Source organism: Aptenodytes forsteri, unplaced genomic scaffold, assembly GCF_000699145.1.
Source record: "Aptenodytes forsteri isolate BGI_AS27 unplaced genomic scaffold, ASM69914v1 Scaffold1, whole genome shotgun sequence".
NCBI classification, from domain to species: domain Eukaryota; kingdom Metazoa; phylum Chordata; class Aves; order Sphenisciformes; family Spheniscidae; genus Aptenodytes; species Aptenodytes forsteri.
The window spans coordinates 2,783,889-2,797,986 of NW_008795035.1; the positions used below are offsets into that span (position 1 = coordinate 2,783,889).

At 39.8% G+C, this 14,098-nt stretch overlaps 1 protein-coding gene across 1 annotated transcript in view; it reads right to left on the reverse strand.

Annotated features, from left to right (window-relative positions):
* Nucleotides 1-12,448, reverse strand: part of FBN1 (fibrillin 1) — a 142,846-nt gene extending 130,398 nt beyond the window's left edge. Inside the window, 4 exon segments of the mRNA XM_009276493.2 lie at nucleotides 2,587-2,682; nucleotides 4,271-4,366; nucleotides 11,351-11,449; nucleotides 12,373-12,448. Coding sequence (XP_009274768.1) covers nucleotides 2,587-2,682; nucleotides 4,271-4,366; nucleotides 11,351-11,402 — 244 coding nt within the window. The 5' untranslated portion in view covers nucleotides 11,403-11,449; nucleotides 12,373-12,448.
* Between the last annotated feature and the right edge of the window lie 1,650 nt (nucleotides 12,449-14,098).

The following is a 14,098-nucleotide window of genomic DNA, read 5'->3' on the forward strand; positions in this document are numbered from 1 at the left end:
AAGATGCTTTGGGGTTGTTTTTTTGGGTTTTTTTCCCCCCCCCCCCCCCCCCTTTTTCTTTCTAATAAGGACACAGTTGTACTCTACAAGGCATGAATCTTGTCAATTTACTGGATAACATCCATCCACATATACATCAGAAGCCCACCAGGGAGTGTCACAAATCCACATAACTTTCCAAAGCTAGATTCAAAATATGGACCTCTTACTTAGCTGACAGATGTGTAAAATCATATGCAGCCAGACAACTCCCTAATGATCACACAGGTGCATGTGCTGAACAATGCAAGTTATTCTGACTAAGACTAACATTAGCTTATACTTGAAAAGTTATCTTCAGAAGAAGTTTTTCTGATGGCATAATGTGATTCTGGGACCAAAAACCACCACACCCTTTTTAGAGGAGGGGAACATATTAGCTCAGCTAGGTAGAGAGGCTGCAGGAAATCTCTGAGAAAGAAGCCAAATTTCAGAGGTTTTCTAGGAAGCTATGACTATCATTTGGCCTCAATACTGCAGTGAGCATCAGCCAGAAACACCACAGCTCATTAATGTCTATTTTCTCTTTTATTGATAACTATAGAATCAAACACATGTTCTAAGTAAAAACTGCCTATGGACGAGGCATATAAGTTACAGATTTCCACCTCAGTTGTGCTCAGTAACATGCATGGGATTTCATGACGGCATGATTTGGCTCGAATGGCTCTGTGTCACCACTTTCTCACTCCACCCGACACAAGGCAGGAGCCCTGAGGGACAGGACTGAAGCTGTTAGCAGGCTTCAGCCTTGAAACTTGCCCTAATGAGGTGGAGTCAAACTGGTCCCAGATCAGGCAACATAAAAGCAGCATTGAACAATCTTCTTCTGAACTTGCACTTTACACCTCCTCACTGGACTGAAGGCTCAAACCCTTCACCCATGGAGAACAAGCAGTCATTGCTTGAAATTCAAAGCCTTTGCAGTAATATTCAGTACGTTCTTTACCTATAAAGCCTTTATTCTCTTCAAACTTAGGATTTTTAACCTGATTTTCCATTCCTCTTACTCCTCTCCAGCAATGAGATCCCAAGATTCAGAACAGAGCTACTTTTCACTCTTCAGAAAAACTTCACCATCAGTTTGAACTACTTTTACAACATCTGAGTGGACAACTGGCAAGACTTCACACAGTGCCAACACAGCAATTTTATCTGCTGTAGGGAGTGCAGGAAATACCTGCTTCATCCCACCATCTGCTCTAGCACAGAACGAAAAGCTTTGGTCCCCTCAGATTTGTTGTTCTGCATCACCTGCCTATGCTGCCCACATGAAAAAGCCAACCATTACTCCAGGTGCAGCACTGACAGCGGTCATCATCTGACACACTCACTGACAGAAATTTTGTGTGCTAAGCACATCCCCTACATGCAAGCCCAAAATCAGGTTATTAAAGTCTATTCTGTCCCAGGTTCATAGATATGTAATGCAACCTGCTGTATGAGTATTATGTATGAATTTCCAACTAAACAGGTCCATTGATAGCTCTAACAAATGAAAATGTTTTATTTTTAATATTACAAAATTCGACAGAAGGATTATACCTAAATATCGTTCACTCTCTCTCAAATGAACCATTAAATTGGTTTAATAACCCCCCCAAAAAACTATACACCAAATAAGACAGTTGGTATAGCTGTGTTTTCATCTGGAAACAGCTGTGATTATCACTATGGATACACAAATAAAAAGCTAAAATTGATAATAATAAATCTGTACAAAATGGAAAGAAGAATTGAATAAACTCTGCCAAAACAAAACATGCCAAAGACAGAGGCAAGATGCTGCTTCAAATGTATCAGAGATACCAAGAGCTTTTCTGATGACTTAGAAACTGAAGTTTGAGTAAAAACACTTATCAATATTTTTTATTTGCCACCTCTTCCATTGGAGTGTTTTCATAGCAAAAAAGTAAACAAAAGAAAGGCCTTAATCAGTTGCACGTGTGGTTCATCCTGGCCTCTATCCTTATGAAGCTCACATATTGCTAAAAATGCTACTTAAAATTTATTTTCAGTCTTGACACTAACAAAAACAAATCCAATCAATTCAACTACAGATTAGAAGAGGTAATGGCTCAACAACCCTATTGTTAGAGTAAATAAATGGGGATTTTTGCCCCAGGAAAAGAAAACGACACTTGGTAAACCCACCGTGAACTGAAGAACTAACCATTAAAATCATACCAATCAATACTTGTAATATATAAAAAAAAAATCACAAAAGAAGATAAGATTGAACGTTTGTTTTTAAATCAATGCTAAAGTTTTCTTTCTCATTAAAAATGCCATTTAGGAAAGTGGTTACCATTTTAATTTGTGTTATTCCATAACTAATATCTCCACAATTTTCTTAGACTGGAGTTTTCCTTTCAGTAAAGCTTCATTGCATTCTACAAGAACATTAATTCTATTTTACCTTATTCATAGGCAGCAATAAAATACTACTATTTAAATATTTTATTTCATATTACTATTTAAGTATTTTTAAGTTACTATTAAGCAAGTTGGCACATCAATTTTTTTCCACTGTTTTAGGGCACATACCTCTTTCACACTGGGGTCCAGTAAAGCCGTATGTGCAAGCACATCGGTTCGGAGCCACGCATCTCCCTCCATTTAGACATCCATTTTCACAGACAGCTGTATCAGAGGGAAGGCAAAAGTAATCTTAATTGAGCTATTTCCAGAAAGACATTACAGCTCAGGTAAACTGGTAAAAAATGGTAAACATAACAGGACAGGATACTTTATTTTCCAGAATCTACTTACGATCTTTTCCTATTTCCTGCCCTCATTAGTATCGTGAATTGATATTATGCTCCCTTGAAAAGATGAACACAGTAACAATCACAGCTTTTCTGACCTCTCAGAGCCTTTCTCTTTGGGATGGCTAGACAATTCCATAACTTCAAAATAACATCTCTTTCAAACTTTCAACAAAGAAATGCTGAAATAGTAGAGATTGCAGATAGAAGGTGCAGAAGAAAATTTCACCTCTAAATCCTTCAAATTTTTCCCTATTCAGAAGCAAATTTAAAAACGTATTTGTACCTCTACCATAATAGAAAAACAATCCAGTATTAAAAGGCTGTTTGCTGATGTTAAATAATTCATGCTATCAGCTAGGATAGCAAAATGCAATCAGTATCTATTTTGACTAAGTTAATCCAAGATATTCTTCCCCTGTACGATGCTGTCACTAGATTCAGAACCCAATTTTCCTCATAATAAACTCCAAAAGCAGTTGCTCTTAAAAATAATCAGAAAATACAACATTCACATGAAAAAAGGGCTTTTGAATACAATTTGATACTCATTGAGTAATGTTATTCTTTGTTCCATTTCACGTTCACTTCAGTAAAAAGAAGGTTTCCATTTATCCTCTTTTATCCACTTGATATTTCACAGAGAAGGCAGAAATATAATTCTTAATCCTTTCACCATGTGATCCTCTTCCAGATTATTAGGGTAAATTCCTGGTCCCACTGAAGTTCACGTAAAGTGTGCCATTGATTTTGACAGAGCACAAAAGGTTTTCATTAAATGAGCTAAACACATTTTCTCTGTCAGACCAATAGATAGCAACTCTAGATAGCAACATGACAGCCTTGGTTAAAAGCAGTGTCTACATCCTTATTTGAGTTTCTTCACAGCATTCCAGCCAAGAAGAGCAAGAGACCACCAGAGTCAGTTTGGGAGATATTTCAAGGAGCAGATCCAGGAATGCTGCTGGCTCAGGATTGATTGAGGAAATCAAAAATACATCGATCAACTCTAATAAGACAACATCAAAATGAGCAAAATTCCTAAAGCATACTAGCTAAGTCTGAAGCAAACCCCTGAAATTAAAACAAGGCTTTGTATTAAAAGGCTTAATTTTGTCTATAAGATGAAAACTGAATCCCATGTAAATTCTAAATGTAGAGCCTATTGCTCTAGTGAGTGGAAAGCCCTGGAGGTCAATGGGAATTACAGTAGTGTGAGAACTACAGGATCAAGTTATATCCAATTATTATGAATTCACATGATGTTTATTTTAATAGTCCCGATCAGAAAGAATTCACTCGGCATTCATTACAAAGTCATGTGTTTTCCTGTAAAATTCCACTGTACCTGATCAAAACCAAGCTCAACATCAGCTGAAGTTCAGTGCTGAAGGGTGCCCAATCCACACATCCCAGAATTACTTAACTGTACACAGTGTCTACATTAATAAAAGTGTACTTACGCTGTCCACAGTGTGTTCCTGTATATCCCTTCTGACAGAGGCAATGGTCATCACTGCAGCTACCTCCATTCATGCACCGGATGTTACAGTGTTGTACTTGAAAGGAAAAAAGATTTTCCTCAGTTAAATCAAACCAGTCAGAAACACTTAACTGTCTGCTAAGGGACTTTTTTTTTTAGGGATTAAGCCTATGAACTAGAAGCCAGGATTAGAAACCAAGGATGCATATTTTAGGACAGATACTTAAAATGGCAGTACAGAAAACAATATTGGTGTACAGTTCCTAAGGAACATAGCACACGGTGCAAGAATTTAATACCACCCTTACTCACTGAAGTCATATGAGCATAAATCCACAGAATTTGTCTTCTAGTTTGCGATGATGAGAAAAGGCCATCAATAAGGGAAAAGTACTAAACTTCCAGCAGATACCACAGCAAGAAGAAAGAGAGTCTTATCATCTGGGCAATGGGGGAGGGAACTAATAAGGGGAAGCATATAAGGAAGCTCCCGAAGACAGCCCAGTTCTGCCAACACACGCAATACCAGAAGCTGATCTGCCCAGGTAGGACTTCTTGCATGAAAAGGAAAAATAACAGAGCGATTTCTTTCTGTATGCCGTCTGTGGGCTCACCCCATCTCCAGGTAAAGCTGCTGCCGGCTGCTGGGCTTGGGGGCTGCGGAGCTCACAGACAGCATTTCCCCAGAGCCAGCAACCTTCCCCTGGCAAGGAGCAGAGGCAGGGGAGCAGCAGCACACTCTCCTCAGCCACAGCCCCACCATTTATAGTGATTAACATGGAGCTTAAGTCCCGTGCCAGTAAATCATAAAAGTCTGCGCTGCATTTTTCTGGTAATAAGGACAAATACATTTTTTAACTGGAGGTTAGGAACAACTTAGAGCACGTCAGGCTCTTCGTCAGGCATAGAGAAGCGGGCAGGCCTCCCAACAAAGTGAAGTCCTCCTTACAGGTCCCGCTGTCCGACACAGCTGTGAACTGGGGCAGGCACTCCAGTAAGCAGCCGGGAAATGGTTCCCCTCTTAACAGGAACCACATGAAAGGCTCCTCCCCAGATAGGATTACGGTCAGATCAGCATTTCAGTAGATTGTGATGGAGCACTGAATACCTACACCACGCTGTCTGAAACGCTCAGGACTGAAAAACAGAAATTGCATGTCCCGCCAGAGCCTGTTGCTAACAGGTGCCATGCCAACCACTGAATTTTTCCTGTTGCACAAAGCCCTTAAGCATCATTTGGCTTTTTACAGTTCAGAAGTATGCGAATGGAATTTTATTTTTATTTTCAAGTAGAAATAATAATTTTAACTGTATTGCCTTCTACAGCAATATGAATCCATAGAACAGAAGTTAAACATGCAATTGGAGAAAGGATTTAAAAGAATCTAGCATTTAAAACACTGGTACTCTTAATTCTTCAATTATAAAAGTAAAAACTGCATCTTACATTTCTTATGTGTCTAATAGTTACGATACATCTTTGTTCTACTTTGGATGTACTTCAGTACTTCAGGCAACAAAAATGTACTAACATTCCTCAACAAAAAGTAAAATTGTCTGCAAATACAGAGTGAATATCTGGTGAAGATTTTTGGACAATGTCCTAAGTAGGTCAGAAAAAGGTGTATAGTTACTTTAAAATGTGTAGTTCAACTTAGCTTTATACAATCTTAGAAAAACAGAGGGGATTACAAAAAGCATAGGAAATGATATCATCTGTCAAGCAGGGAAGGAACTTAAAAACCACAAACTGATTTCAATTAGAGCAAGCTATGCCAAGAGCTAATTTCCATTCCCACATGAAGACCAAAGCCATTTAAATAGTTTGAACTACATTCGAGATAAAAAGGTTAACAGTAGCTTATGTGATGATTTTCATATTATTTGTTCAAGTAAAAGTAAGTATATTTCCCCATTTTGGGATAAGGAGTGGTTTTACACATAACACACACACAAAGTTTCCATAATTTGTCTTACTGCTTCTTAAAGGAACTTTTCCAAGGTAAAATATTTCTTCCTCCTTTTTAAACTAAAATCATTATGGGAGACTGCTGGGACACCCAGTCATCTTTATTAAAAGGAGCCATTCAAATCAGTGAGCTTTCTTCCTTATTACCATGCAGGAAAATCAGTAACATACAGTCAGTAAACTAATTATTTATTTTCTGCCCTCTTTTGAGGCAATGCTGAAAATAGTATTTCCAAAATCACACAGACTATTCTGAAATATTACCCTTCCAAAAGTTTATAGAAACTCATGTGAAGGCTGTCTGGAGCTCAGACGATGATTTTAAGATCGTATTTTTGAAAAGTAGCATATTAATGCAGGTCCAGAGTCTCTTTTCTCAGCTATATCAACAATTTCATTAATGTCAGTGGAGATATTCCGGTAAATGAAATAACCTGTTCCAAGGTATCACGCTGACAGAGACTCAAGGAAAAAGCACAGGAATTACCATAAGGCTGGTAAATCAACGCATATAGCTTTGCCTTATCTCGGCATGCACAGGAAATGTTAACAACATTAATAAATTATTGCTTTTAATCAATTATTGTTCTCTTTCTGGTCCAATTTGTCTGCACTGGAAACTTCTGAAGTCAAAACAGGAGTAACTGCAGGAACATAGCTTTATAAACCTGCAAAAAAGCCAGCGAGACCAAACCCATCCACACACGCTTTGTGTGTGGGCAACGTCTGCATTGTTTATCAAAGTGAAACAACAAGCTGCATGCTTAAGCATAACAGTTCCTGACTTTCTTAATAAATTCTCAGCAAAACTGAGTAAAGACTTCATCACACCAAGAGCGCTATCACACCACAACCGCTCACGAAACATTCGGGAGCTCACCAAGCAGCCGAAAGGTAACACGCACACGCCACCTACTCTGCCATCCCAAACTAAAAAACATGAGGCGTGAGGGTCTGCCATCCTCAGGTGGGAAAGCCAGCGGAGCCGCTCGCCCAGCACCTCAGGCCGAGGGCGCTCCACAGGGCCGGCCAGCGGGCACCGGGAGGAGAGGCCGCCTCTCATCTCTCTGTGCCACTGCCAAGGAAACACTCCCAACCCCGGCCGTGCATGACGCAGGGCTTTGCCTGCCAGGAGCTGTAAACAAGGAATGACAGTCTCATCGCATCCCAGATGCTCAGCGTGCTTTCTCTGTCGAATGACTGACTCAGGAGAGGGATGGCAGCTAGCGCCAGGACGGGATGCGGGCCTGCAGCGCTGCACGGGGTGCCGAGAAAACCTGTGACAGCCTTGAAAACTCTGGAAACATTTAAAACTCAAGACCTTTTACCATCTCTGACAGCAGCAGAATATAAGGAAAGGGGCTGAGCTCCAGGTTTTGCTGCCGTTGAACAGACATCTCCCACACCACCTCGAGGAGTGGGATCCCGGGGCACGAAGCCAAGGCCCCCCCCGCCCCCCCCCCCCCCCCCCCCCCCCCCCCCCCCCCCAGCACGCGGTCTCTGAGGAAGACCGCAGTCCTCAGCTGGTGCCTCTGAAGCTGCTAGCAAGGGGAGTGGAGCAGGCCCCATTTTGCACTCAGGCGGCGTAACCAGCCTGCCGGGGAGGCTCAGACACTTGTCCCCGCCAGCTGCCACCCCCAGCAGCCACCACAGCTCCCGCTGCCTCTGCCACAGCTCCCTTCCTTCAGAGACAGCCCCATCAGCAAACGCCTTCCCTGGTTAGGCCAGCCCAAGCCATTCTGACTAAAACAGGTTGGAAACAAAACCAGCGGCTGAGCTCAGAGACACACCTGAGCCATAACCCTGGGGGCAGCGGGGGGTGCCTGATGCTGAAGGAGAGACCCTCCTCCTCCTCCTCACTCACCCTGCCCTGCTCCCACGGGGGCAGAGCAGCAACTCCAACAACATGGCAGGATCACAGGATATGTCTGCAGCACAAACAGGGGCACGGCTGCAGCAGGAACAGACAAGGCCGAAGCAGTCACGGCCCGGGGTGGTTTGGGAGGTAGCAGCGGAGCAGCCACCACGGAGCTGGCGCCAACACAGGGTATAGGACATCTCCCCACACATGCACCTGCAACGTCAGAGCCACCCACACATCAGAGCCAGCGGGGAGATGCCTCCACACGTGGCAATCTTATCTCCAAGCCTACTGTAAGTATACCCAAAAATTCACTAATTACACAGAAATAACCACTACTCAGCCAGCAAGTTCATTGATGTCACGAAAATCCCTGCTGAGAAAACCACTGGTTGATCTTTTCAACCACGAATCAGATTCCTAAAGCTGACTCGTAACCAGAAAAGTCCCAACAAGTAACCTGTGTAAGAATCAGACTTGAAGGCTTTGTTTTGCTTTCCAATCTGCATTAATTATTTGATTCCGGCAGACAACCAGTCTATAAGAGCCACTGTGAATTTGGTTTCTGCCTATGGCTGTACATGCTATAAAACCTGTGCCCACTACTGATTCCTTAAGTACTAAAGGCACACGTAGCTTAAAATATCCAAAAGACGACTCAGACACATCTCATATATCAGAAGCCATACATTTAATCCTGAGAAATCATGGTATTTTCCCTCATATTTGTTATTTGTATTTTGAATGTGACAAACTTGTATCATCTACTTTTGATTTTTTTTATTATTATTTTAATAAGAGGCTTTTCTCATTTGTTAAAATGTATAATTAAAATTAGGTTCCACGAATGCATATTCTGACAAAATGTTAACTGTTACCAATGGGAGTTGACAGTAACCCTTTGATGTCAAACAGTATTTTTTATGTTTATGTTGACTTTGTTTCCTAATAGCAGATCTAAGTCATTGTGGTCTATTGTGTAAATACGTATTCATGGATTTTGTCTACAGTGCCAACAGAGCAAACGACTTACAGAAAGTGTATGTTCTGTAAGTCCTAATGAGGTGCTGGGTCATAAACATTATTACACAAGAGTGCACAGAGGCAGTGCTGTCTTTTCTCTCTACAACAACTCAAGACGCTTCTGCTTTTAGAATTGGTTTGTTTTAATAAAGGTGATGTGACCACACACACAAAGTGTATCTTAAATTACTGCACTGATTAAACAAGGTATAAACAACATCTTTTTTAAGCCAACTGCTAAGTCTATTTGTAAAGTGTTAATACTTGTATACAGAAAAGCAACATTTAAAAGTGGGCAAACCTATGTAGCAATGTAAGGAAAATAATGTCAGCACTGATTAAAGCTTATGATTAGTAGAATATTCATACCCAGGAGAAGTAATTGTCAACAACCAAAATAGCTATGTCATATAGGCTTTAGAAGCTGCTTGATTAAAAACTGTAGTAAAGTCCTTCTGCACCCATTTATCTGTGCAACTTCAATGAAGGCTAAAACTATGGAGATCAATGGTCGAATATTTCAGAAAAAGAACCACAAGAAGAACTGTAACTTTACTCATACTCTATTTTTCTTTTAAGTCTTGACTCATAAAATACTTCAGTGTGGCCTAAGAAAAAAATGAGGTAATACTAAGGCCCACTCGTTCCTGCCTTCTACAAAGGTGCCAAAACATGTAACAGATGTAGGGATATCTCTCTCCTTCTGTACTCCGAAGGGGACTTGGGAGAAGGTCATACTTTCCTTTGCTGGCTTACAGGATTAAGGCGTATGCACCTGGTAAAACAGTAGCTGCAAACCGAGGCAAGAACGCAACAACACACACATTTGTGCAGCATTTTGCACCCTTCCTCCTTCCAGTACTCTCTGGGAGCTCCATAGCTCCATCCCCTCCTCATGCTGGCCTCTCCCTAACAGACATCACAGGAGCCTGAGAAAGGGGTTGAACTACAAAGAACAATATTTACCATTTTAGTACATGCCATTCCATTACATTCCACAGTTGTTATTGTTTTTCCACTGTTATTGCATGAAAAGGATGCTAAAGCCACAAGCTGAAGTGGTCAGTTATGTGGGAAAACTCTTATCAACTAGGAAAGCAAAAAAATGGCAAGGTAAAAAATACAGGGGCAAAGCAGACCACACATTGAGTCTGAAAAGATATTCAGAATTAAAAGGATGACCATTTTGCATAATATCACAGACCTCAGCTGAGTGCACCCCTCACTGACTGCAGTTAATATGTTGTTCAGATAGTTATGAGCATTTGTGGGAACCAGTTTCCCAAAAAATTCTTCCCAGAAACTTCACATTTTATATAAAAATCAAAATCTTCTACATTCTAAGAGACAAGCACCACACTTAAATGAGAATTCAGTGGAGATTACAGCTGGCATTTCAGATACGAACTGAGGTACTATCCCAAGCAAAATCCTACTTCGTATCAGATACTCTACCCATGATTAGCCATTGAGCTATCTGGTTCATTGAATGAATTTAATTTTACTTTTTTTTTTTTTCTGGATCTGGGGAACCTTCCTTGAAAACCTGAAATCCAAACATTTCTAGGAAAAGTCATCTCTTCGAAAAGTTTCATTTCCAAAGCATCTGTTTTTTTCTGATGAAAACTTAAAAACTTGGACTAGTTCTGTACCTCTAGCACCTACAGAAGTATCACCTGAATAAGGTCAGCAATATTAGATTCAGAAGATATGTACTGAGCCTGGCAAGGAAATGCTGTAATACTTGTAGGCCTATGTATGTAAAATACAGCATAGTGGCCGGCTTAGTAACCCCCAAAATGAAAGCAGAACTACAAAGCAAGTCAAATTCAGCCAACTGTCAACAGTCATCTCCCTATAATTACTTTTGTGCTGTATATGTGTGCACGTCTAGCATTGAATAGAGGTAAGGCATTTTCCAGAAAGCAAGGAAGACTGGAATTAGTGTTACAAACTGGCAAATGAATATAGCTTCCAATAAAACTAATTTGGTTTTAATTTGGCAAAAAAGAGTGTCCCTAATAGCTAGTCTCTGAGTCATTCTTCGGTTTCATCATAGGAGGCTATGCCTTCTTTCCTGTGGTAAAAGTACGTCTGGTGACTCAGAGGTTATTTGTCTTAAATATTGACCACTGAACTATCTTACATACCTTAGTAGCTTCACAGACTCAAAAGAGCAATATCAAAGACACAGAAGAAATACTTACTTGATTTTGAACCACAGGAGGGGGCTATCTGACCATTTGGGCATGTGCACATGTTTGGTCTAGAGCAAAATCCATCCCCACAGGAATGTCTGCAGATTGCTATAAAGAAAACATAAATGCTTTTAAAATATGTTTCAAAAACCCCAAACACATAAAAAACACCTGATAGAAAATATGCATTCAGTACCATAACATAAATACCTACGAACTCGTTGAATTGCATACAACAGATTCCAAAACAGTTCCTCCTGTTCATCTGCATCTCTATAGGGGACAGCTAAAACCTAGACCTTCACAATCTGTTACGAAAAGGTCTGGGCTCATGCCACAGACCACACTAGATACAGGGAGATTTCCTTGGAAAAGTGAAACTGTGGTCCATTTTACCAGACTACTCTTGGAGGAAGGATGGCACTGAGGCAGCATTACAATGCTCCCTTTATTTCTCCACCAGACACACACAAGCCTAATAATTCCCATCTGACAGCACATTGCCTCAGTATCTTGGAGAGAGTCTCATCAGCCTTAGGCAAAGCGCCTTTAACAACTATTTCTGGTACGTTGTACCATTACACATGAATATGGACACAGCGCTATGATGTATGTATGTATATATTTATATCCCTACATATATATTTCAGGGATATGGTCCAAACAAGCAGAGAAAATGTACTGGCTGGCCTGATGCTGTTGCTTCCTTCCATTTACTTAAATAGATTAACATATTCCACAGCTACTTACTCCTGAGAGTCCACACACCCCTTGGATCCCTTTACCACAGACTTACGCAGAACATGTGGATGAGATTAATCCTTTGTTAAATACTGGTATCGCATCACTGTACTGTAGCCCACAAAAGTTTGTATATTAGCTTAATATATTTAAAATGGTAAAGAAATGATGTACAGCTGCTATTGAAACCATATAGAAACACATTTCAGTTCTGGTATACAATTAAAAATACCCTGACATAGAGGGACAAAGATAAACCTCAGTCATAACACATAACTGGATTAACTTACGGACTATGCATTGGTTTCCACCAGGTAAAGTTTTCCATCCAGGGCAACAGTAAGCATTGTAACGTGATCCACACACATTTGGTCTGGAAAAAAAAGGACGCATTCTTATTTTTACTCAGAAATATGTTTTAAAAGTAGAGGCATAAAAACGGAAAAAGTAAATCACTGCAATATACATTTCAATAATTAAATCTAGAAGTGTTGTATGTTTTTAGCAGAACTGTATGCCTTTGGTTGTTGGGGTTTTTAGGTAACATACACTTTTACAAATTGAAGATTACATTATAAACACAAAATCAAATCAGTAAACATCTGAACAACAGGAACAGAATGGGCAAACCTTGCTTCATATCACTCCGTATCTGGAAAAGTAGCATACAGGGTTTTTGAGCAAAACTCCTGTTTAAATACAAAATGAGGGATCACACCCATCATCATTAATGAACACAGAGGAAATCTAGTGCTCTTTGAATGATAATTTTTAAGCTTCATGTTGCTTGCTCTTCTTTACTCTAAAGCACTATTACTGTTCCCTGTTTTGTCCATGAGCAAAACTACATATGTATGTATGAGTGAAACATGCCAACCATGACATTAGCCAAATAAATGTAAATAAATTAGCCAAAATATGTAAATGCTTCATTAGCAAAAATTACTTACTATCAAAAAAAAATCAAGAATGTGGGTGCATGTAGAGAGATAGGGTCCTGTGCAATGAGTATGAAGGGCTTACTGCACCTCTTAAATGATGGATCCATACGAATTTTTCTTTCCAACGCATTCCTCTCATCCGTATTTACCCTTTCAAATAACTACACATCACTAGAGTATACAATGAAAGCTGACAGGACATTGACACTGTTCCTATTGTGATTTTATTGTGAAAAATAGAAAAGTTGAAACGGTTCTATGCCCCTCACAGGGGCATAATCTAACTTGTCCTATTTATTTAATGCATCTACCCATGCAAGTAAAGCTAGTAAGAATAGCTTCAAAAATGGGAAAGTGTGCCTCCTTTTGTTGTACATTTAATAATCTTATCAGAGGAAAATTTTACAACCTCTATTCATATTGTGAGCAGTTACTCAATAGATTAATGCAACTAAAGCTGGCTATAAACTAGTACTTCCTAGAAACTGCTTTATTAAAATACTGTACACAGATAAGAGACAGACTTAAAGTGTTTATTGTTTTAGGAAGAGTTTTCTATTATTATTTTGTCCTTGGTCTTTCAGAAAGTAGTACTTCCGAAACTGCTTTATTAAAATACTGTACACAGATAAGAGACAGACTTAAAGTGTTTATTGTTTTAGGAAGAGTTTTCTATTATTATTTTGTCCTTGGTCTTTCAGAAAGTTCTTCATCCCTAGTATTGCAATGTCTAAGTAAACAACAGTTACCTCATATGGTGAAGCAACTTGAGACAAACAATCTTGATATATACAACATTTATTTATGCACATTTTCTAACTAACAAGACTTTTATACTGTATTTATGTAGGGATCTCCATTGTTAATGCAATTTCAAGTATCCTGATTACACCAACTTCAGTGACACCTAGTCTTTTCATTAAGTGCTTGGCCAGAAACTACTTAAGTCAAAGCAAACACTGCCATTACCTTCTACTGGTTCTGGATAATTACAAAGCGGTAACCGAGGTGAATGTGAGCAACACAATTGGACTTGTCGCAGGGCCCTTTTCCCTTCCTGCAACTGGTGTTACAG